Source organism: Pundamilia nyererei, unplaced genomic scaffold (genome assembly GCF_000239375.1).
Source record: "Pundamilia nyererei isolate P.nyererei 1_Seehausen unplaced genomic scaffold, PunNye1.0 scaffold00078, whole genome shotgun sequence".
NCBI lineage: Eukaryota > Metazoa > Chordata > Actinopteri > Cichliformes > Cichlidae > Pundamilia > Pundamilia nyererei.
In genome coordinates this window covers 2,485,785-2,509,305 of record NW_005187479.1, presented here as the reverse complement: position 1 = coordinate 2,509,305, position 23,521 = coordinate 2,485,785, and the positions used below count along the sequence as shown (strand labels likewise).

Here is a 23,521-nt window from a genome sequence, read left to right as displayed (position 1 = left end):
ATATATATATATATGCATATATATGCATATATGCATATATATGCATATATGCATATATGCATATGTAACTAAGGAGAAACACCAGGACCAGCATTTGATATTTGATTTTTGATGTTTTTTATATATTCAAAATATAGCTTTTTGGTATAACTTATGCACATAATGCATAAAGGAGTAGGTTTACTGTAATGTATTTGCTTTGAGCTATATGACTTTGGTCCTGGAGATACAGCAGAGATGTGTGATAAATAACAGGTGCCTCATTTCATTTTGTAACCAGCAAAACTAACAAATTGTCAAAAACCATTTTAATCCCTGCAAAGTCTGTAGAGCCAGTCAACAAGTGACATAATTATTTGTCATTAAAAATAGAGGGAAAAAAACATATTTGGCCATTGTGGTAATGAGCCCAAAGATAACACGCACCCACCCCCCAAAACAAAACAAAAAACAACGACAAAAAACCCACCAAAACAAAATGAAATTAAATTTGTATTTATTATTTTAATTGCTTGAAGCTTGAATAATTTGAAATATAATTTATCCTAAATGTTTGAAAGCTTCTTTCATGATTTCACCATCAGTCCTTGACATTACCCTTTGCTTTTCATTGAAAAACCCGGGGATCTCATTTGGATGAGGTATGGCATGTTCCCCGACCTTGCCATTTCCAATAGACGCTCCTCGCCGTCTACCAAACCAACAGGTGACAAGTGTGCTCAGACTTTACGCATGGAGAGCGCAGGGAGAGTCTGGGAGCACGCATGGGGGTCCCTCCCTTCCAGGCTGCCCGTGGCCTCCTCACCCCGGCGGGCACTTCCAAGACTCTGCCAGGCCCCCTTGATCCCCTATTTCCCCCTCTCTACCTTTCCTCTGAAGAAACTACCCGGCGTTACGTCAGAAAGTGCAGGACAAGCAAGACAGCGTCTTATGAGCTATTCGCAGGCATTGCTGCCAAACCCTACTTGAGGCTGCCTAAGAGCTCACTGCACCCAATGCTATTTACAAATCCAATCCTTTTAAAACATCAGCAGTATGTGGTAAGTCCGTTATTCATTCATATCATTTTATTTCTGCGCTGGGCTTTTTTTTTTCTCACAGCTTTCCTCACATGACAGGTCTCTGTTGCCGGCACAATTGCGCAAAAACCCAAAACAGCAGTGTAAACCGTGTAATGATAAAGAGTAGAATGGTTCACACTGTAGCTTCACTGAAAACACCATGACATGATGAAGCAACAGATGATTTTGACGCTCAGAGATTTCTGCAGCATTTTTACTCTTTGACTCTTTGCTGATCTCAAAAACAACATGCCCCACGCTCGAAATAGGAACCCTAGCCCCATCCCAGAGGTAACATGGGATACGGGATTGAAGGAGATGAACGAGACCTGGAAAGGAGCGATAGCCTGTCTCGGGGTTGCCGTCTTCTTCGTAATGACCATCGGGATCATATACTGGCAAGTGGTGGACCAGCCCAACAAAAACTGGATCCTTAGGGGAACTTTCAGCGGACTGATTTGGGAGAGAAAAACCCACTCGCTGCTCATACAGACCCTGACTGAGGATAAGACCTACGTGGAAATTGACGTCGGGAACGTAGGGAACCCCGATATAGAGATTCCCTTCGTGAGGAACCTGTGCTGGCTCAATAAAACCGAGTTCTGCTATACCTGGGACTCGGTGGCCGAGGTGAAGATCTCGCTCGAAGCGAATGAGGATACGGAGACGGAGTGTTACAGCATGACTTGGGCACCGGTACACTGTCATGTGGAGCTGAAGGTAATGTTTCTCTTTATGTGCACACGAAATACACAAATCACAGCAAAATGTGGAGTGCAAACCCAGTTTTGCACTTTCTTCAGGCTAGGAACATTAATGTCCCCCTTTGTAGTTTGTAGTTTGCCTTGCTTTGATAACAGCCTATTTCTGGCTGCAACAATTTATAAGCAGGTCCCTTTGCAAAGTAATATAAGGCAGTTTCTCCGTCAAATATTATAGAATAAGAACTTTAAAAGTATATATTTTATATCAATAATCAAGAAGAAAAAATGTATTTCACTCACAATCTGTTTATATAACTTATTAACGGAAAAGAGAAGCTTTCAAAATGGTAGAAATCTCCTTTTAGAAAAAGTTAAATGTGTTTCTTGCGGCATACGTGATTATCGTTTTCAAAAAACCGGATAAATGTTTTAAATTTGTATAAATGTTTTTAAATTTAACTGGATTTTTATATTGATCTCCAGTGTATGGCCACGGAATTATGTTAAACTACGTGAAACAAACATGTGCACATACAGTGTTCTTTTCCTCCATTTTAAAATGTATTTATCTGCATATTTGTCACACTTGGTACTTGTTTCAGATAATCAAGCTAGTTTTACAATTTCACATATTTTAGACAAAGATAACATGAATAAATGCAAAATACAGTTTAAAATGATGGTTTTATTTATTAAGCACAAAAAAGGTGTGGCAAATAACAGTTGTTCAAACCTACCTGGCCTTATGTGAAAAAGTAATTGCCCCCTAAACCTAATAACTGCTTGTATCACCCTTGGCAGCAAGAACTCCAATCCATTGTTTGTGATAAGTCTTAGTCGTCCTAGTAGTCTTGGCCCACTCTTCTGGACAGAATTGTTTTAATTCAGCAACATTGAAGAGTTTTTGAGCATAATTGACTTTTCAAGGTCACGCCAAAGTGTCTCACTCTGATTAAAGTCCAGACTTTGACTAGGTCACTCCAAAACCTTAATTTTTTTTTGTTTTTTGTAGTCATTTGAAGGTGGATTTGCTTGTGTATTTTGGATCATTCTGTGCTTGAGCCTCAGTGAATAGCCGGACAGTCTCCTTCAGGATTTTCTGGTAGAGATTTTCTAGGAAAAAGCAGAATTCAAGGTTCCATCAATAACTGCAAGTCGTCCAGGTCCTAAAGCAGCAAAACAGACCCTCATGATCATGTTTGACTCTTGATAGGATGTTCTTTTAGTGAAATACTCTGCTATTTTCAAGCCACATGTAACGGGACGCAAACTTTGCAAAAAGCATTTGTCACATCAGTTCACAGAATGTTTTTCCCAAAATTTTGGGGATTGCCAAAATGTTTTTTTTTTGCAAATGCAAGATGAGTCTTTTTGTTCTTTTTGGTCAGCGGTGGTTTTCATTTTGGAGCTCTCCATTGGATGCCATTTTTGTCTAATCTCTTTCTTATTGCTGAATAATGAACACTGACCTTAACTGAGGCAAGTTAGATGCTATTCTGGGTTCTTTTGTGATCTCCAGGATGAGTTGTCAGTGCACTCTCATCGTAATTTTGGTAGACCTGTCTCTTCTTCAAGTTTTCTCCATTTGTGGATAATGTCTCATTCTGTGGGACTAGAGTTAGAGTAAGAGGGTCTTGTTTGTCTAATATTAATTTTTTGGGATAATCTGAAACATAAGTGTGACAAATAGACAATAAAGAAAGAAAGAAATCAGAAAGGGGACAAAAAATTTTGTCAAATCGTTGTAGGTGACTTGTTATGCTTCATTCCTGTCTCTTTCTAAAGCCATTTAATTAACTACACTGAGTGAAGTACTTACTGTACTTTCCCCTGCCTTAATCGTCAGAGGCATTTAACTGTTGCAAAGTTTGGGTAGGTTAATCTGTCCCCACTGGAACATTCCTCGACTTAACTCCCTGTCATGTGGTGTGACTGCTCACAGAAAATCTTCTAAACCAAAGTCACATTTATTTTCATAATTTCCAAAAATCCTGCCCAGAGCCTCTCAGGTGACTACTTGGCACCTGTTTTGAAACTGCTTAATGGAGCCCAGATTTGCTGACGTGAAAAAATAAACTTAAGTTCTGCGTATTTGTCTCTTGAAGACAGAAGGGGAAGCATTTGTTTAAAAAATAAAATAAAATTCTCTGACGCTCAATCCATGCATTTTATTCACTGATATACCAGATGCAACCTTAACTGACATCCAGTCAAAAAACTGTTAATACAATGCTTTTATGAATAATGTTATTACATTTGTAGCTGTTTAAATTAAAGTAAAATCCTAATTTGAGAACAGAAATGAAATTTATTATGGACTGTAAGTCTCCTAAAATATTTAGATGCTCTTAAATAATTTGTTCTTGAGAGTTGCTGCCCTAATGCATCAACTGCTGTACTTATAATTTCCTTATATTTACCACAGAACAGTGATGACAACCAAAAGCTTTCTGTTCTATTCTCTTTTCTTTTCTTATTATTTTGTCAAATACTGGCAAAATGTTGGTGCCCTTTAGTGAGGTTTTAAAACCAAAAGAAATTTTTTACCCTCTCCTCACAAACATTACTCTTTCCATACTTAATTCAGCTACTATTTTAATAATATATGGCTTTTTATAAAGTTAATTGAATTAGTTAATCACTGTTTTATTTTTTATTTTTTCTTGTTTGCAAACATTTCTCTCTGGTTTTCTTTCCCTTTTCCCTTTAATGTGTGATTGCATGTATATTTGCACATGCATGTCTTTATTCAGGACTGCTTCTCCATGGCCAACATATCCTGGTACGGGGGTGCCAGTGTTCGGGGTCAGACTTGGCCGATCAACGATCAGAACGCCACGATGCAGCCCTTCATCGTCAGTGATCTGAAGGACAATCCCTCTGGGTTCGGCTCTGCCCTGGAGCGCTACTTCCTTGGCTCATCGGGTAAGAGGTCACTGATGGGATTTGCTCTCGATCTCATCGTTAGAAATGGATTTAGAAATCTTCTCCACGGCTATGTTATTACAAGAAAAAAGATCTCCTCGGTAAGGATGTTGGCAGTTTGCCACGCTTGCTATTGGTGCAGCGTTAGAACAAGAACAAGGACTCTTGAAACTTGATCCCACATGAGTGGTAATACCATGTGTGGCGTGAATCCCAGGGCGCGAGGGAAGCCCTGTGGATGTTGTTGTGTTGTCCTACCCTTTTCAGCCCCTCATGTAAGCATTTATGCTTTAGCTGGCAAAAATGGTACTAAAGCAGCGTCCCTAAAACACACACAACATACTAGATAAGTTGGCTTCGCCACATAGATAGTGTAACACGATGCTGGCTGTGGCATGTCAGTTTATTAATTCAGAGATTAGAGTACAAAGGCAATCAAGCCACCTGTAGCATCTTAAATTAACTCTTAGGAATACCAGAGTAATTGTCTTTTGTTTCTATTAAAAGAGCAGGTTGGATGGAGGCCCTGCTGACTCTTATAACTCACCAGGTTATTTTGAGGGTGTTAGATTTTATCCTCGGGGGTAAAGGGGGGAGAGGCAGGGGCTGTTAGCGGATGTGAATGGTTAATATGACTGATGAAGAATGTCTGCAGAGAGTGTGTGCATGTGCGTTTACACAAATCTCATGGACTATGGAGATTCAATTTGTCTTTGTGTTGGGTTGGTTTCTGAGCTACTGCTTAAATAAACTAATCTTTGTTCCTATCGAATTTCGATATCAATCTGAGATCATGATTATTATTATTAGCACACTGACATTGTTCAAAAAATCTTTAATATTCACATATTCTCATTTCTACATGCAGGCCTTAGGTGTAGGGCCTTAAGTGAATATCTTTGAGCTCTGTAAATGGTTTAGGATTTAGCTGTGAGTAACTACAAAACTCAAATAACCTGCCACAGGGAACGCAGTGACATCACCCAATAAGGCGACACAAATAATCATCGACTTCACTGATTGTTAGCATTAGCTTCACTCACAGTCATTTACATGCTGATGGAACCGCATGCAACCGCATATACACACATATATCTTCTGCTATGTTATGTAACAGTGACAGGCTTTGCCTGAGAGTCACATGACTTAAATCCCTTTTCCACCTTGTGAAAGGATGCCAGTAATTATTAGGACCCCCGTAACCCTTTGTTTATCTGCTTAGCTTTCCACAGAGAGAAAAACACACATGCACACACATGCAGCCAGAGATAGCATGAGATCCCAATGAGATCAACTGTTTATTTGTTGCCAAGTAACCTCTCACAGATACATAGCCCCAAACATAGCAAACTGATGCTCAGCAATGACAATGATGCCTGTTGGAGCATTAAAGGTATATTTAACATGATATCCTGCTTTAAAGTTCAAGGATGTCTTTGTTTGGCTCCAGGATTTGCATAATGTGCACATTAGGCCCGAGAGAAAATGTTTTTCCATGATCAAAGACATTTTCCAAGCATTTCAACACTTCTCACTTTGCTTTCAGATATTGGACACCAGTCCAACAGATCACAAGAACATAAGTTTCATGTATTTTCCTCATTTGCTAACAACATAATCAGTCTGATGTGTGACAAACTAGTAGCTTCTCGGTCCATTTAGTTAAAGAAGTAATTTGTGTAACCTACAGAACATTTCATCACCAACAAGGGCTTTAACCTTCGGACTTGTGTGGTCCTGTGCTGCAAGTAGAAAGGTTACACCTGCTTAAACTGCACGAAAGAGCTGTTCACTCCGGTGTAAACTTGGTACATTTGTGAATTAGCAGCCACTTTTACAAAAGGCATACAAGACAGAGTTTCAGAGGCAGTCCAGTGATGTACTGTGTTTTACTGTCAGAACTGACAGCAAATGGACACCTTCTCAGACCACATCATGTCACATGCCAGACAAATCAATCCATCCATCCATCCATCCATCCATCCATCCAGCCAGCCAGACATTCATTTTTTTCTAGTAATGGAATTCAGGGTCGCGGGGGGTTGGAGCCGATCCCAGCTGTCATAGGGCAAGAGGTGGGGTACACCAAGGAAGGATCAAAAGTCAGTTGCAGGGCTATCACAGAGAGACAGGCATTCATTCACATTCACACTTGTGCCAATTTAGAGTCGCCAACCAACTCATCTTGCATGTCTTTGGACTTTTGGAGGAAGCCAGAGTACACAGAGTACACACAATGAGAACATGCACACTCCACACAGAAAGAAGAGGAATGGAGTTAATATCCAGTTATGGTTTAATTCCAGAGTAGTTTGCATACTCTATTAGTATCTACCCTTTATTTGCATGACCCCTGTTATAGTCTCTCTACATGTTGAATTTACATTTATATTTTGTACAAAAATATTGCATTTTACATGCATCAAAATGAATTTGTGCTCATTTTGCTGCTCCGGGCAAAATAACAACACTTTATTCTCATCTGTATAGAAAGAGCATTTTGTCAGTCTTCATTAGCTGCGTTTATCTTCCTTATCTGCCCAGCAGCTCAGTCCAAAGAACCACATGATATCTCAGATTAAAATCCAATGTGATTATGACTGTGAACTAGGTTATTATAGTTAACCAAAACCAAAGTAAAAGCGTGGAAAAACATTCCAGTTAACTAAAATGGAACTAAAAAGCCAGGCTAAGTGTAAACGTCTGATACATTAATCAAAGAATATAGAGATAAATTCAAATGCAAAGGTTTTGGGATGACTACATTAATAGAATCTGCTGCTTTAACATTATTATGGCTGTAATGTCACGTGTATTCCAGTGTTATTGAAGTCGAGACACTGACAAATACCTGTCATACTATTAAAAAATAAGCAAACTCAGCTTGGAAGCCAGAACTGAACTATAAATGAAATGCAAATTTAAAAAAACTATGGAAAATTCAGCTATAAATCTTATAATGTGTTTGAGTCATAACTGCTTCATTTTTATGGATAATAGTATTGGGACAGGAAACAATTACAGAAGTTTTTGTGGCAAAGAAAATCCACATTCATGTGTGGATATCATTATAGAGATTTGTGAGGTTACACAACCGTGTGAAAGTTTAATTAGAAAAGTGATTTGTTCCTGCTTTTTTTCTCTTTTTTTGCACTTAATCAAGTCTAATTGAATGCAGATGGAAAAATACTTACAGAAATATAGAGAAGAAATTATATCATATATCACTGGCATGCACAGCTCCTCACCCCTTTCCAAGTGCTAACAGTTTCTTCTCAAGAAAAGTTGCTTTTAAATCCAGCTGTCTCCACCAACACTCAGCAAACCGTGATTAGGATAGTGCTTCTCAATAGGAGTTAGCTGCATGCACACAGCACCGTATGCAGTCATAGACACACAGTACACACTGTTCATGTGTATTTGAAATGCAGCGATATGTCTGCGCCAATAAATGTGTATTGTAATGTGTATTAAAACAAGAACTCCAGTGTTGTTTTTCCTTAAAAAAAAAAAGGAGATTTTGGGAAGGCAGTATTCCAATAGTAATTTTTTTAAAAAGTAAAACAATCGCCACATGTCTTTACTTTTGGTTAATATTATTTCTTATTAATGGACTGACAACACTTTCATCTGAGCTGTCTTCATAAATCTGCTTTGGAGGAACAAACATACAGTTAATGCAGTTTTAACATAACATTAGGCTTCACAGCTGTTTGAACCCGCTGACCGTTGCAAGTGGCCTGTCTACACTGACTCTAGTTAGTCATAGCTAGAGTTATAAATGTTGTGGGCAGTATAGAGCTGTGGCTGACATTAAAAACTTAAGAGGACTCCTGGGGATAGTTAAAGACCATGGCAGACAGATTGAAATATTTGTGATAACAGAGCATATATGTATGGTAATTGGTCATATTAAACAGAGAATCAAGAAGAGAGGTAAAGAGTAGCGAAGTAAAGCCAAGGTGGAGAACCTGGATGAAAGAGATACAGCATGCCACCATGCAGCAGAGTGACATTTGAGAGCGTTTCCAACTGGAGGAACTTATCACAGCCACACCTGTTTTTATCCATTCAAAAACACAACTGGACTAGTAGCTATTAGCAAAGTAGCATCCTAGATCACATGCATTATAATGGCATATTAAAAGGGCTACAGCTAGAGGTCCAAAGGCTTGACATGGGAATACTGCATGTGTTCAAAAAGATTGTTATTGTGTGCTGCCTGTGGGCTTAAAACAATACTAAGTAGACAAACCAGTAACAGATGAAAACTGTCTCTTTATTTGTCTCCTAAAATAACAAACAAAATGAAATAGATTATAATATAATGAGATCTTTAGCAGTAATGGGAATACAAGCGGCGGAAACAATTATTTGAAACACATTGATTTGAAAGCAAAGTAGCCATTTTTGTCCCGTGTGTGACTAATTAACACGGCAGGATTTATGTGTAAAATAATTGTTGGATGTTGGCACACAAGCGAGAGGTGAATTATTTGCCAGAAATTCTATTCTCATATATAAAAGACTTAATTTTTCCATGGCCTGTATCCAAATGCTTTGTACTGAGCTGAAGTTTGGCTTTCATCGTGAGTTTCCAACTTGTTATTACAAACGAAAGTTCAGAGCAAACCTGTTAGTTTTTTAAAAATGTGATTGTGTAACTACTTTAAATGTCCCCCTCCTGTTGTGCTCAGCCAGCCAGTAATGAATCTAGTTTTTCTTAATAGATTTTTTTTTCACGAAGAGAAACACACAGAACACGCTTTCTCCAAGATTCCTCGCAACAACTTTACAACAACTCTTTAAGATATTACACCACTTCCTCCACATGCACACGTGACTTCTGTCTCTAATATAACGGAGCTTTATGTTGACAAGGGATAGAACAGTTAAAGCTAAAACATGTTTCCATTACTCAGTTTCATGGAAAGCAATAGAAGAGGAAGGAAGGAAACCACAAAAGAAAAACAGATAATTATCAAAAAAATTTAATGTTGTTCAGCAATCTGAATGCAAGGTATCCAAGCTATAAGCTTTTTACAAATGTTTTGGAGATGCAAAGACTAAATACACTCGCTTTCTCCTAACCAGTAATTGAAAGCGCAAATAAGGCTTACGGAGTACCAAAGAGTAAGAAATCAGAAAAGAAATCAGAAAAGAAATCTAGCTCTCTTAACTGTGTTCTTAATTTTTACTAAATATCTTCTCGTTGGAAATGTTTTAAAGATGATTTTCTTATTGGTTTTTAAACCAATCCGAGATCAAGATGCCAAACGTAGGACACTGCTCCAAAACACTCATCTGCGTTGCTCAATAGGTCACGACGAGGTCCCTGGGCAGCTGCCCCGAAACCTCGGCACTCCCGCAAAGTAAGATGTGAAACACTTCAAGAATGACACCGTTAGCCAGCTGAAGCTTTGTTAAAAGCAAGCTGTCATCTCCTGTATGAGAGAACTACTGAATGAAAATCACCCCACAACATTTTCCACAGTTGACCTCTTATACTTTCCGTGAAGGACAACAGGCAAGAAACAGAAGAAAGACTTTTTAAAGGGTGTAACAACGGGACAGCTTCTGTACTCTTCATATAGACACGTAACTTGTCTGTGGTTGCTCAGGTCATTTCCCTTTCCTTACTTTAACCCTGAGCTTTAGTGAAATCTTTGTTCAAGTGAGAATGTCAGAATATGAGTTTAAACGGTTTGCTAACGTCACCACTGAAGCCAAACAAAAAGTATTATATCAGCTCTCGCAGTTTTTAGAGTTTGTCTAATCCAATCTGCTGGTAGTGAAAAGGACACATCTGTAATGTTTGTACAGAACACAGTGTCTCACCCTTGAAACAATAAAACTGATTGATGATAGGAGTAGAGCAGAGAGAGCCTCTTTAGTGTTTCATTATTTCTTCAATAAGTGGGATTGGAAATTTACTACAATGGCAATGTCCCAGTTTTGTGGCCATCAATTTCTTGAGGTTGGGCACAAAAACGAAATTTCCATTGTTAAAGAAGTACATGCCAAACACACACAAACTCGCACACACAGGGTTAGTGTTTGAATGCACATTTTTTTAACCCCTAGTCAGGTCTGTAAGTTTGCACGGTTGTCAGAAAGAACAGTAAAACTATGACAGGTAAAAGAGTGCAGTTCATCTGGTCCACAGCAGCAGGAGTCATAGAGTAGCATTTTCCTTCAGACCAGCACTCTCAAGGATCCTAGGCACCACATTAAAACCTTACCGACCCTGGTGAAGGTGCACAGGGTCTGCTACCACCTACAGATGTTGAGGTCAGACTGAGTGAAAGTGAGCAAAGAGTCTTTATGGTCCTATAAGCTCAGCACTGTTTTTCTTGGAAAGCAGCAGTTGCATGCACTCAAGGTGTGCATGAGAGACGTGTACGTGAAAATTCATGTATGTCCACATATATCTGATGGTTGTTTGATTTGCGTGTCAACAGCTACAAAACTGAGAAACGTCAATCAGATCTGTACAGCAAACGTGTGTAATCTTTAAATTAACGAGAGGCGAGGCGAGAGCATATTTTCCACCAGTCACAAAATGTCACTTTTTGAGAGCTAGTAAAAAAGAAAAAAGAAAATGTATTGAATTTTGGGGAATTTTTAAGAAGCTGCTTTAAAAATCTCCCTCACCTCCTGGGTACACCACTATGGGAGCAACTTAAGGCTTCAAATCTTGTTCATTTTCTTTAAAATGATCATAAATCCTGCTAGCATACGTTGCGTCTTATAGAGCGTAATAAATAAACAGGATTAGAATGGTTTGGGTGGGGGGTTGTTTTTAAATGAGAAGCTCCCTGACAGGAAAAAAGGCACACCAGTGCGTTCATAGTGTTTTGAGTAAGATTTTATAAACAGACGACAGGATTTGGTATACTTAACTTTCAAAAATGCACGTTTAATCCGAGATGGAATAACAGGTACAGCAGTTTAGGATCAGTTTGTCTCATTTCCTTGAGGCTCTGCAGTGTCATTTCCAACGAAAATTAATTATGACTTGAGAAGGCAAATTCAACTCCATTTTCCACTCTGTATGCACTTTAGTAAAAGCCACTGTTTGCAGCTTCAGCAGCACATTAGTCTACGAGGCTTCTTGCTGTCTGGTGTAGTCCTTTTGCGTATGTTTCCACTACTTTCTTTCCACTTCCATCCTTCTATAAATCTTTATAATTTTCTCTGCAAACCACATCATACACCACCATACTCTTTCAAAGCACCTTTGCCTTATCAACTTTCTTCTATCGCGTCCATTCAACTCCTTTGTTATTGAAAATATTTCTGTATGTCAGAAATACATAAAATTAAATGTTTATCATAAATATTTCCTAAATAAAATCTGCATTTATCTGCCATTTATAAATTTGTAACAAACACGTGGATGTTGACCTAATACCTTGTGAGAGGCAGCTGAGGTGTTACCAGTATCTCTTTGACATTATCCATTGCAAACGCGTGGGAATTACCCTGAGGCTGAAGGCTCCTCACAAGGCTTTTAAATACTGATCTCTGAAACTATTAATCTGATTATAAACTGGTACACGAGTATCCCGCCTGCTCCTGGTCCCTGCTTCCATGAGAACAGTAAGCCCACTGAAACTAGAGAGAGCAGCTGAAATGAGCCAAGGTCTCACCAGTTTCTCAGACTGTCTAATCTGTTCATTGATTGGTCACAAATCTTAAACCCCAGTTTGGTTACTTTGAGCAGCTTTTGCAAAATCTCAATACGAGGTCAGGGTCTGTGTTAATGGCTCAGTTTATTAGATGGGACAGAAACATAGCCAAGCAGAGCACAGAGGAACTGAAGGTTGTTAAAGCTGGGAGGGAGAAGGTGGGAGTCAGGTTAGGGGAGAAGTGGTTAGGGTTAGGGTAACCTGAGATGAATGGGGCATTCCTTCCAGGGCAACTACATCTGCAGATACAATTTTCAGCTACACATAATCTTGTCATTATGCAAGCCATCTGATGGACTGTATGTGCATGCAGTAGCAGAAATCTAAAGAGGCCCCCTTAACTGCAAGGTTTTAGAAGGATAAAGTAGACAAAAATCATCTTCAAATCTTCAATATTTCTGGTAAGTTTTGTTATTCGGAGAGGGAACATGCACGGGACATTCAATGCTCGTGTTTGCCCAGAAGCAAGCATAATGGACAAATAAAAAATGTTTCTAACCCTGCCCTCAGTGTTACTTTCCAGGCTACCTGAATCTCATTTCACTGGTCTGCAGTGTAACCTACCTACTTAGAACTTGCCAGTAGTTTCAGGGTAAGCTCATCCAACTGTGTGCTGCTATATCTCATTCTGGGGAGTGTTTTTCTTACATCTGAGTGGAGCAATATCAGCTGACACAGGCTGCACTCTACCTCCCACAACACTCCATCCGTCATACTCATACTGGTCTCAGTAACACTCATGCACTATGTCATATAAGTGGAATTTGCAATGGACTGTCTTATTTGCGCTGATCTCTGCCTCTTTAAATCATAACTGTTTGAATTACCTGACTTTTCCTTCGCATGAGTGTATGACCTAGACTGTGACTTTATATTGCAGCTGTTTATCTGACTCCTTAAAGCAAGGTTTCATCCACAAGCATAATGTAAGCTAATGACCGACGCCCATTCCTGTGTGCTTCCTACCATGCAGGTGTCGCAGTGCTTGTATCTCCTGACATCCCCCTGCAGCTCGGGCTGGACAGCAGACAGCAGTTCTGCCTACAGTCACTTCCAAGTATGGAGCGACTCCCTCTGCAGTACACTGTGTGTGTGGCCCACAATGTAAAAGCTGCTCACCAGGAAGCAGTGCAACAGCTCTCGGAGCACAGCAGGGAGCTGCCCAACATGAAAGCACTGCGGTTAGTTCAGTTTAGATTTAGATTAGACCAGATGTAAATTTCACTCTGCTTCACTTCTGGTTATTATAACAGCGGTGCACTGGTGTGGTTGGTGAGCACCGATTGAAACTTTAGTCTCGCGAGCCAACTGTGATTAACTGTTCCAGTCTGATTCCTGTGTGTGTGCCGCAGGCTGCCATTCTGGAAGCTGCTCGCCAACATGGACTCAGGGCCGAAGGTGGAGCGGGAGATGAGGACTTTCTCGAATCGTCTGAAGAGACACCAGCTTGGGGAGGGAGTCATCAGCCTCAATGAACATTCCACCACCCTCCTTTCTGATATGGTACATGATGCAGACACACACTGACTACTGAACTGTGCTGTGTCTTCTCCCAGCCTTTAAAGGCTGTGACAGAGTTAAGTTTTCATTATGAAAATATTCTGCTATGGCAAACCCAATCTGGGTCGGATAAAAATCCCACTGGTTAAACCGTTTAAATGAAATAAAAAATAAAATTAACCCACCAACAGATTTAACAAATAGTGGATAAGGATTGGTAACACACTCAGTGTCTTGACAGTTTTTGTATGGCAGGTGTGAGCTCTCATATTCATTCATTCATTTGTTCATTTTCAGGCACAACAAATACCTATATATTAATAAATAGATTATAAAAAGTCAGCACTGCATCGTAAAAGGTTGCTGTTTTCAGCATTTTCGAATGCAACCTTTGCTTTATCGCACTGAAGTGGACATTCCTGGTGGATTGGGCCACCTGCTGCGGTGCTGCTGCCATTTGCCATTGCAGGTATCAAATGATGGAGATAGAAATTTTGCGGATGCAGGCATCAGCTGTATTTAGCTTAAATTTTTTTATTTAAACATTACAAATATAGTGTGTTGACATTATAACTGGCTGCAGGGGCCATGCTTTATGTTCAATTCTACTAGTCTGTTGATACGAGGTCTTGAAATGAGAAGCCAGTTCATGGAGTTTCTATTTTCAGTAGAAGCTCTCTTCTTTTACTAAGCCTAGAAAAGTTTATGTTAACCCAGTGACTAGAATTACGATGTGTATATTATTCTTTTTTCATTCGTCTTCATTTCTTCCGCTGCATAGCTGCAGATTTTTATAATTCACTGCTTCAACCACAGAGGTTGCGTCAAGTTGTGTGGAGGCGACGAAGGAGGAACCCAAACGCAGGACTCGCAGGTAGGTGAAGCCTGGTGGTTTATTATGATGAGCGGATGAAACAGGACATGCAACGGAGGGCTGACTGAACTGAGATAGCTGGCTGAACTGAAATGACTGAACTGGCTGGATTGGAAACACGGACAGCGTACACAACATCAACGACATGACAAAGAACTGGTGGAACCGAGGAACTTAAATACACAGGTTGAATGATGACAATGTTTGGAAACAGGTGAGTACAGGGCTGAACATAATCTGACTAATGACACAAGCTGACACGGGAAAAAACAGCGAGTGACAACGTTAATGTGGCGAACTAAACTGAACATGAACAAACTGAAATCACTAACGACCCAGGAGCCCTGACAGTACCCCCCAAAGAAAGAAGGAAAAAAATGTAAAAAATTAAAAAAAGGAACAGGGTGGGCGGAGGGAGTCCAAAACAAAACAGTTCAGGTGGGCGGCCACGCGGCCAGCGGCTGAGCCAAAGCAGTTCTGGTGGGCGGCCACTGAGCAGGTCCGGTGGTCGACCACGCCGGCGACGAGGTCTAGTCAGTGGCCTGGAAGGTGGCCGAATCCGTCGAGGACAAGGAGCCGGCGGTGACGGAGGAGCGGCTGTAGGCGACGGCTGCAGGCGCCGGCGGTGATGGAGGGGCGGCTGCGTGGGGCGGCTGCAGGAGACTGTGTGGGAGCCAGCGGGTGCGGAAACCCCTGGCTGAGGAGCTAGAGAGCTCACAGCTGGCTCTGGATGCTGTGGCTGCAGGTCAGGAAACTGAACAGGATGGTGAATGAGTGACTGGGTAGGAGACTGGACCACAGGCGGTGGGAGGATGGGTGACTGGGTAGGAGACTGGACCACAGGCGGTGGGAGGATGGGTGACTGGGTAGGAGACTGGACCACAGGCGGTGGGAGGATGGGTGACTGAGCTGCGGGCGACTGGACAGGAGGAGACTTGACTGGGCTGGAGGAGACTGGACTACAGGGGTCTGGACTGACTGGACTGGGGAGGCTAAAGGATCAGAGGTTGGTGAGGCTAATGGCTGAGCTAACGACTGAATTAGTGAAGGGGATAAAGCTGCAGCCTGGGCTAGTAAAGCTGGTGCCCGAGCAGGGGACAGGTCCGCTAGCCTAACCAGGGAAAGCGCTAGAGCATGGAAAGCTGGATCAGAAGGTGGATGAAGAGGTAGACTAGTAGGGGGAGAGGCTAGCTCTTCCGAACCTCTAGGGAGGTCAGGCTGGGTTCTGGCTGCCCTCAGCCTGGGTGCTGGGACAAGAATGGAAGGTGACTGGACGCCAGTCACACCCACCCGAGGAACACGAACGGGTGCAGGAGTGGACTGGGACGCAGCTGCCCTCCTCCTGGGAGCTGGCACAGGTTTGGGTGTAGGCTGACTGATAGGGGTGGAAATAATGACTGGGTGTGTGATACTGCCAGGTTTATCAGAGATTATTCTGGTCCTTCTGCCACCATTATTCAGTCTTTGAACAGTCCTTGGGGGAGCAGAAAAAAAAAAAACCTTCCCAGTCCACATCATCGTCCAGGAGGGAAAGCCCCCATGAATCAGAGATGAGTCTATTTTTTTAGTGAAGAGTCAGACGAAGAGTGCGAAAAACAATCACTGGAACTCACCACCGGGAGTTGCTCAAAATGGTCCATATTATGGAGGCGTGTGCGCCGCTTTCTCCGGGAAGAGGAAGCGGGCAGGGTAAACAACTGAGCCTCTGGCGCGGGAGCCTCCGTTGAGCAGAGTTGGGAGGCAGAGCAACTGTGGCATGGCGAGGTTGGAGGTCCAGTGAATAAGGTGGCGGGTGTGTGAGCGAGGAGCGGAGCGGCAAGAGAAGGAGCGGCTGAAACGCGGCGAGAAACGCCCACTCTCCGCGGCAAATGCTCCAGTGCAGGTGAGGCAGCAGGTGGGGGAACGCAGCGTCTCCGAGGCCTGCCCAGAGCCAGGCGAGTCCCCTCGAAGACATGCTCTCTCTCCGCTGTTTTTCCCTGAACTCCTCTGCCCAACGGGAAAGTGCTGCCTCCTGCCGCTCATAGAGGTCCGAGTCCGCTGGGTTCCAATCGTGTCTTCGTGGCACGGGTCGTGTCATTCTGTCAGGTTTTGTGTGGAGGCGAGGAAGAAGGAACCCAAACGCAGGACTCGCAGGTAGGTGACGCCTGGTGGTTTATTGGATTGGAAACACGGACAGCGTACACAACATCAATGACACGACAAAGACCTGGTGGAACCGAGGAACTTAAATACACAGGTTGAATGATGACAACGATTGGAAACAGGTGAGTACAGGGCTGAACATAATCTGACTAATGACACAAGAGACAAGCTGACATGGGAAAAAACAGGAAGTGAGAACATTAATGTGGCGAACTAAACTGAACATGAACAAACTGAAATCACTAAGTCAACGACCCAGGAACCCTGACAGGTAGTAAATCTGGTAAGAGTTCATTGGTCAGAGGCCCACAACTGGTCAGAGATAGAGATGAAGGAGTTTTCTTAAGTGGATCTCCAGAGCACTGGAGGCAGGGAACAAGGGAGGGAGGACAGGTTCAGTGAAATGTTACAACATAGAAAAACAAAAGCCAGATTAGGTTTGTTTTTCCTTTGTTTGTTTGTTTGTTTGTTTTTTGCCTAACAGAACTTAGTTCCACAAAATGCCGATCAAATCTTCAGGACACTTTGTGATGCCTTACAGCATTTAAATGGGGCACTTCATCATCAAATATGTTTTCAGATATTCTTTCAGCTGCACATCCATACAGTTCCCTTCCCTAAATGCTATTGCAAACTGCCTGGTAACGACACCACCGGACCACAGTCAAGTCAATCCGTGTCAACACCTGGTGGAACCTGGTGGTGTTCCATTACAAAACAAATATAGTTGAGAGAAGACAAACAGAGCCTTTCCTAATAGGTATTAGGTTGCTCTGAGTGTGGTAACTGCAGGATGGCAAAGAACTGGGTGTGCTGAGATTTGAAGGAACCTTAGCCAACTAGAGCAAGTAATCCCAGCTTGATGCTCAGATATGACCCAGACTGTACAGCAGAAGACCATGCAGGCAGAAATGCAATCAGTCCATAAAAGGTAATTTCCAGGCATCCTGTTATATCCGTACACACTGGTAATGTTTCCACCGCATTTTCAGTAGTTGTGAAAGAACAGAAACATAATAATAATACAGAATAATACGCAATCATGATGGATGGCGGATATTAAGGATATTAATCACCAGTTTTGTTGGTACCACCTCACTTCACTCCTTTCATACTTCAATAAAGAACCAGCCAAGCGTAAAATCCTGCATGGAAACTTACAGAATTAACACGTTAGGCTGTGTAGAAGTGTGGCTAGCAACAATGATCCCCTTTCACTCCAGTTTTACAAGAGTCCATACATTTTCAGTCACTCTGTTAATTTTTATTTTACAGTTTCCATTTTACTCTGCAAGAACTGGCATCAAAGTGATTTGGTTATTAATAGGTTTGCATTGTTTCTAATTTTATTACATAGAAATTAAAGTAAATTTTTAGAATAAAAGCCTAGAGTCTAACACATTATTTCAATTTCTTTGCATTTTACTTCTTTCTGGATTAAAAAAAAGCAGAAGAAATGAATGGTTAGTGGGTGGGGGGGGGATCTAAGAAATTAAACAATATGAGCTAATATAGCCTTTCCTCCCACAGCTATTTTACATATGTTTTGTCTTGTTCCACAGTTATGTAATGCAAAGTTTCAGTTTGACTCTTAACATCTAATTCACAAAGGACTCTGGCAAATGTCAAATGGTTCTGACAGAAGTTGCATTCTCAAAGCTACAATTCTGCAAAGCAACTTTGCAAAGGTGTATGCTAGTAGCACCATTAAACTATTAATTTAGAATTGTTGTCTGTCTTTTTGTCACTCTGCAGGACCATGACTACCTCAACAGCAGGAAAAGGGGGATGTCCAAGAGACTGACCAGGGACCTCCCACTTGTCAAGCTTCTTAACATTTCCATCACCATGTCCCCTTTCCTGGGGGTGGACACCACACAGTTCCACACCTCCCTTATTGATGGCACTGAGGCCTACTGGCTCAGTCTCCCTTCAGCCCCTCAGGGACAGCTGGTGAGGCATGAGAGGCACACACTATCATATTGTAAACCACTTAGTTGCGTCCACAGTAATCCACATTTGAACTTTGAACTGAGATTTATGTATTTTCATTTAGTTTGTTGTTGTGGGAGGCAGTATAAAGAACCCACCACATTTTTATTTCATGCTAAGTACAGTTTTCCCTGACAGTGAACTTTCCTCACGCTACTAAAACACTCTATTCGGTCAAACATGAAACCAGACAGAGATTTGGGGATATTTTCCTCCTGCATTGCAGACTCTCTGCATTAATCAGCTCCAGTTTGATCAAATTAAAAAAAGCAATGCAATGCAAACGCAGTAGGACTAAACCAGGAAATCTATAATTGCAGCAGCAGTTGCACTGCGGTTTATAATTAGTCAATTATCCACAGAGAAAATAATAGCAGCGTAAAATAAACACCAAGTAGAATGCAGTTGCCTCTGTCCCTCTATCCAGATCCCTGTGATGAGTCAGTGGCGAGGAAAGTTCTGTGTAAAGCTGAACATCACAAATCCAGGAGCAGTGAGCTGGTTCCTGGACAGGGTAGGAGCCCTTCAAACCCATTTAGGGATGGAGTACATCATGCTGGAAGGGGGCGAGGGGAATCTGTTTGAGGAGCAGGCACTGCGGCCACCGCAAGCTCTGGGTGGAGACAAGTACATCAGCCTGCTGGCTGACCTGGCCACCAGGATAGGAGATTCCACCATTATGACTGCAGGGACACGGTAATCTGTCAGCTAATGCACAATGACATTGCTTCCCGTAAGGCACATTTGTGTTTATTAGGACTTTTTCTGTGTCTCAGGTCCAGTTACAAGCCACTCTTTGTGAGGATGACCCCCCTGCAGTCTGATTGGAGCCCGATGGGTCTTAAGGCCATCATTCCCAACCTGTTGCACCACACTTTGCTGGGATACAACTTCCTCATTCCTGATGCAGTAGGTAATACGAGAACCTATGGGTCCCTTTTTTATCACATAGTGATATTTTTGCCTTTTTGTGAGAACTGAAAAAAGCGCTTGATTAGTGTTGCTTTGGACAAAGCTGGGAGCTGTCAGTAAAACATGGGCCTGATATAACTGCCGTGAAACATCTTAAATTGTTCATTAGATATGAGGTATGAGTTGTATCAAGATAGTTTTAGTACAATGTTATAGCCCACACTAGCTTGCAAAACACCAGTAATTAACATGAACCAGATCTAAAAGGATAAATTGATCTTTTTCCAAAATAGAGAAGCCAACGTACATCATATTGCATTGTCTTAAATCTGCAAATTAAAAAAGCCACACGAGTACCCACTGTTGAACTGTTTTTGTCTTTTCTCTGCCTCTGCACAGGTGGCTCTCTGTCTGGAGACCTGGTCACAGATGAGGAGTTGTTCATCCGCTGGCTGGAGATTGCAGCCTTTCTTCCTGTTATGAGCTTCCACACACCACCCTGGATCTTCGGGGAGGGCCAGGTATACTACCGGTCTGCCTCGTGTAGCCACCCGGCAGCAGCCTGCGTTGGGTGCCATTACAGCTGTGTCATCCACATTAGTGACAACCTAGCAGGTTCACATTCTGCTCATGACTTGCTAACCAGATTTTCGCTTGTGAAGATTTACTGTGGAGAGATCAAGTGTAGTGAGGTGTGAATGCTGCCAATTAGATGTTCTAAAAGGGGGTGGGAGATTATCCTTCCTTCCCACATGCTGCTGTTGAAAAAGGGACCTTAGAGAAGTGGTTCATTGGCCCAACAGCCAGCCCTCAATTCTGAGGGTCAAGCGCTGAGAAGTTCCCACCGATTCTTTTGCAGAGGAGCTAGAGGACTGCTGAGACCTGATCTATCAAAACTCAGATCTGACTCTCCCCTCAGCAGGAGGGGCAGGACTGAACCATGAACCTCTCCATGGGAAATGAGGAACACACTATTCACCATGCACAGCAGGAAAACAAAGCCTTAAGTCTCTGATGACAGGTATTGATGCTTTTGACAATGTGTTACCAGAGCTCAGGTTCCTGAACAAAAAACGCTTTATGCTCCTGCAGAGGAAGAAGGGTAATGCCCTCCCTAACCCCCTTCCCCTCCCGCCTTTCCTCATCTCATTCACCTGTGGTTACGAGTCCATCTGGTCTGAATTACAATCCCTATTCTAGATTTATGGCTCGCTCTCACTGTCAAGGGCCACTTCAGCAGGAATGATAATGAATTTGAGGACAAGTCTTGGAAAAATACTTTATTGTGGCAATTAAGATTTCCATGAGTAATTGACAAGTGTGACAGAGTGGGAGTGATCAAATGAATTTTTTCCACTAGGAGGGAGCTAAAGCAGCAAAATATATTAGTTGTGACTTGTGTTGTGTGACAAAGATAAAAATAGGCCTTTTTGGACGGCGAGGCATTTGACAGCAGCAATGTTTTCCATTTTGGTCTCTTGCATGGTCTTCAGTTCATAAACCCAGATGAAGTGAGAGCGGGGAGATATTTTAGTGGAGATAGACTGTTGCATTGCCCATGATAAATGACTCTTTTATAGACATTTTTACTACAGTTTTAAATGTGGTGCACCTTTATTTCCAGAATGTGTGAGACTGCAGTCGGTCACAGACAGGTCACAGCAGCAAATACGTTGGAATCGAATAGCAGCAAAACCTCAAAGCCACACACATGCCTGGCTTCTCAATTAGGGAAAGATTCACTCAAACCAGTGGCTCATTCCTACAAATGGTCTCAATCCCAAGTCATAAAAATACATTTTTTTATAGAGGCGGTCAAGTTTTGTTTTTGTCGTGAGACTCTGAAGAGGATGTGACCCTTCCAGAAATGCTGAAGTCGTTTGGGCAAAGGGAGACAGCACAAAGGCTTTGGCAGAGTTAAACCCACTAAGTCAACAATGAGTGACTGTTGAGTTGAGTCTGCGTGTAGAGATGGCACAAATGTCCTTAGCAGACCTCACTGTCAATATTTTTCTTGTACTGAAATCCTTGCGGTGGATGATTTAGTTTAGGAAAGGGCTGGTCACTGGTTTCAGTTACTCTGTTGATCCAGATTTCTTGAAAATAGATTCTTTGGATGAACGATGTGAAAAAGGCCTAAGTGGTTCTGAATGAAAATACTGCCCAAGAAAAAGGCAACGATGGATTTTAATTCGATTGTTATAATCCTAATTGTTTTCTTTTGTTTTTTCTTTTTCCTGTAATCCACAATAATGTTCGTTCTCGTGTCTCAAATGGTAATCCATAGGTGCTAAACCTAACTCGGAACTACCTAACAAGGCACCAGAGGGATGTGGCACCGCTGATTGAAAAGTATGCAGAGGAGTGGCAGGTGACGGGAAACCCCATCTATCGCCCAATGTGGTGGCTCAATCCAACTGACTCCATGACCTTTACCATCAATGACCAGTTCCTCATTGGAGATGAGGTCAGTTAATGGAGTTCTGATGATGTGGGATCTAATGCACTTGGCATGTTTTAGCAACTTCAGCCGTATCCTGATGTCACGCATGTGCAATCTCCCTTATACGTATTTATTTTCAGGTCTTAGTGGCACCCGTGGTGGAGAAGGGGGCAGTGCAGAGGGATATATATTTACCTGACGGGGGCTTTCAATGGCAGGACAGTCAGAACGCACGGGTGTTTGACGGGGGGACGTTCTTGCACGACTACCCTGTCCCCCTGACGGAGGTGGCTGTTTTCTTACGGAGAAGCTGACTCGGATGACTGTCCCACAGAGTCACGTGATCTATCCTGTTACTGTTTTGAATCAAATTCTTTTTTTAGGTACTTGTGCTGTTCTTAACTTGCACTTTTCTACTAAAGACCATTGATCCTGCCTCAAGTGCTGCCTTGAGACGATTTGTAGAAATATATACATATATGTATATACATGTTTTTTTTTATACTTGCACTTTATGGTTCAAAATATTTTTTTCCTTTATGTTATTTGTCTTCTTTTCATTTGTTTTTTTTTTATGCTGAATGGTTTTACCTCTTAGTGATTTGTTTCTGGACTTTTTCATCCACTCTGCTGCTTTTTTTGTTTGTTTGTTTGTTTGTTTTCTTTTTTTTAATGGTTCTGGAGAAGTATGTGTGTTTACATACTGCATTTCTACAGTCTTTAAATTTGTAGCTGCTGTTGGCTCTCTTCATAAGGAGGAACAAAGCAAGCTCCTTGTTTGCTTAAAAGTATCTGAATTTCTCAAGAAGACCAAATGAAGATGCTGAAAGACAAGGAAGGCGGTTAAAAGGGCCTTTTGAGAGAAACACTTACTGGCGGGAAATTAACACAGGAAGCTACATACAAGCACCATGGTACCATATGTCTTGCTCACTCTATGGAAAGGCTCTTACTTGAACTCATCAGGCCAAAGGGCCGATGTTTTATGAAAGATGAATGTACCTCAAGTAACGTATATGAATTGCTTTACAAAGTCATTAGACACAACAGCCTATCACCCCATAGTGCATATTCTTAGAATAGTTAAGTCATAGACATCCATGAATGTCCCTTTGTACTGTATGCTGATGAACTTGAGGCCAAGCCACTTTCATCGTAACTTTGCATATATTTAAATTATAGATTAGAGTTTAACCTGCTGTATCAAGCGCTTTTAAGTGAGTGCCTCTTTCTTTACTGACTGTTGATGTGTTCTTACATGTGAGCCGAATTAAGTT

The 23,521-nt window shown here is 41.7% G+C and overlaps 1 protein-coding gene across 2 annotated transcripts; it reads left to right on the top strand.

The window, feature by feature from the left end:
- The first annotated feature begins 733 nt into the window (after positions 1-733).
- On the top strand, positions 734-22,749 carry LOC102213113 (SITS-binding protein). Of its 2 annotated transcripts, XM_005737703.1 has the most exons (11): positions 734-1,040; positions 1,119-1,781; positions 4,519-4,690; positions 13,355-13,562; positions 13,734-13,884; positions 18,653-18,850; positions 19,317-19,585; positions 19,666-19,802; positions 20,201-20,322; positions 22,089-22,268; positions 22,385-22,749. In XM_005737703.1, the coding sequence occupies exons 2-11, from the start codon at positions 1,311-1,313 to the stop codon at positions 22,556-22,558; spliced, it is 2,082 nt and encodes a 693-aa protein (XP_005737760.1). In that variant the 5' UTR covers positions 734-1,040; positions 1,119-1,310; the 3' UTR covers positions 22,559-22,749. The 2 variants fall into 2 exon arrangements, with proteins under 2 accessions (XP_005737760.1, XP_005737762.1); XM_005737705.1 differs by lacking the exon at positions 22,385-22,749 and having other exon boundaries at positions 19,666-19,798; positions 22,089-22,149.
- Positions 22,750-23,521: the final 772 nt, after the last annotated feature.

Excerpts from the sequence above, each read along its gene's own strand:
- LOC102213113 (XM_005737703.1), top strand. The coding sequence starts at position 1,311 with ATGCCCCACGCTCGAAATAGGAACCCTAGCCCCATCCCAGAGGTAACA. Across the intron at positions 1,782-4,518 it reads ACTGTCATGTGGAGCTGAAG|GACTGCTTCTCCATGGCCAA; the intron begins GTAATGTTTCTC and ends GTCTTTATTCAG. Across the intron at positions 4,691-13,354 it reads CTACTTCCTTGGCTCATCGG|GTGTCGCAGTGCTTGTATCT; the intron begins GTAAGAGGTCAC and ends CCTACCATGCAG.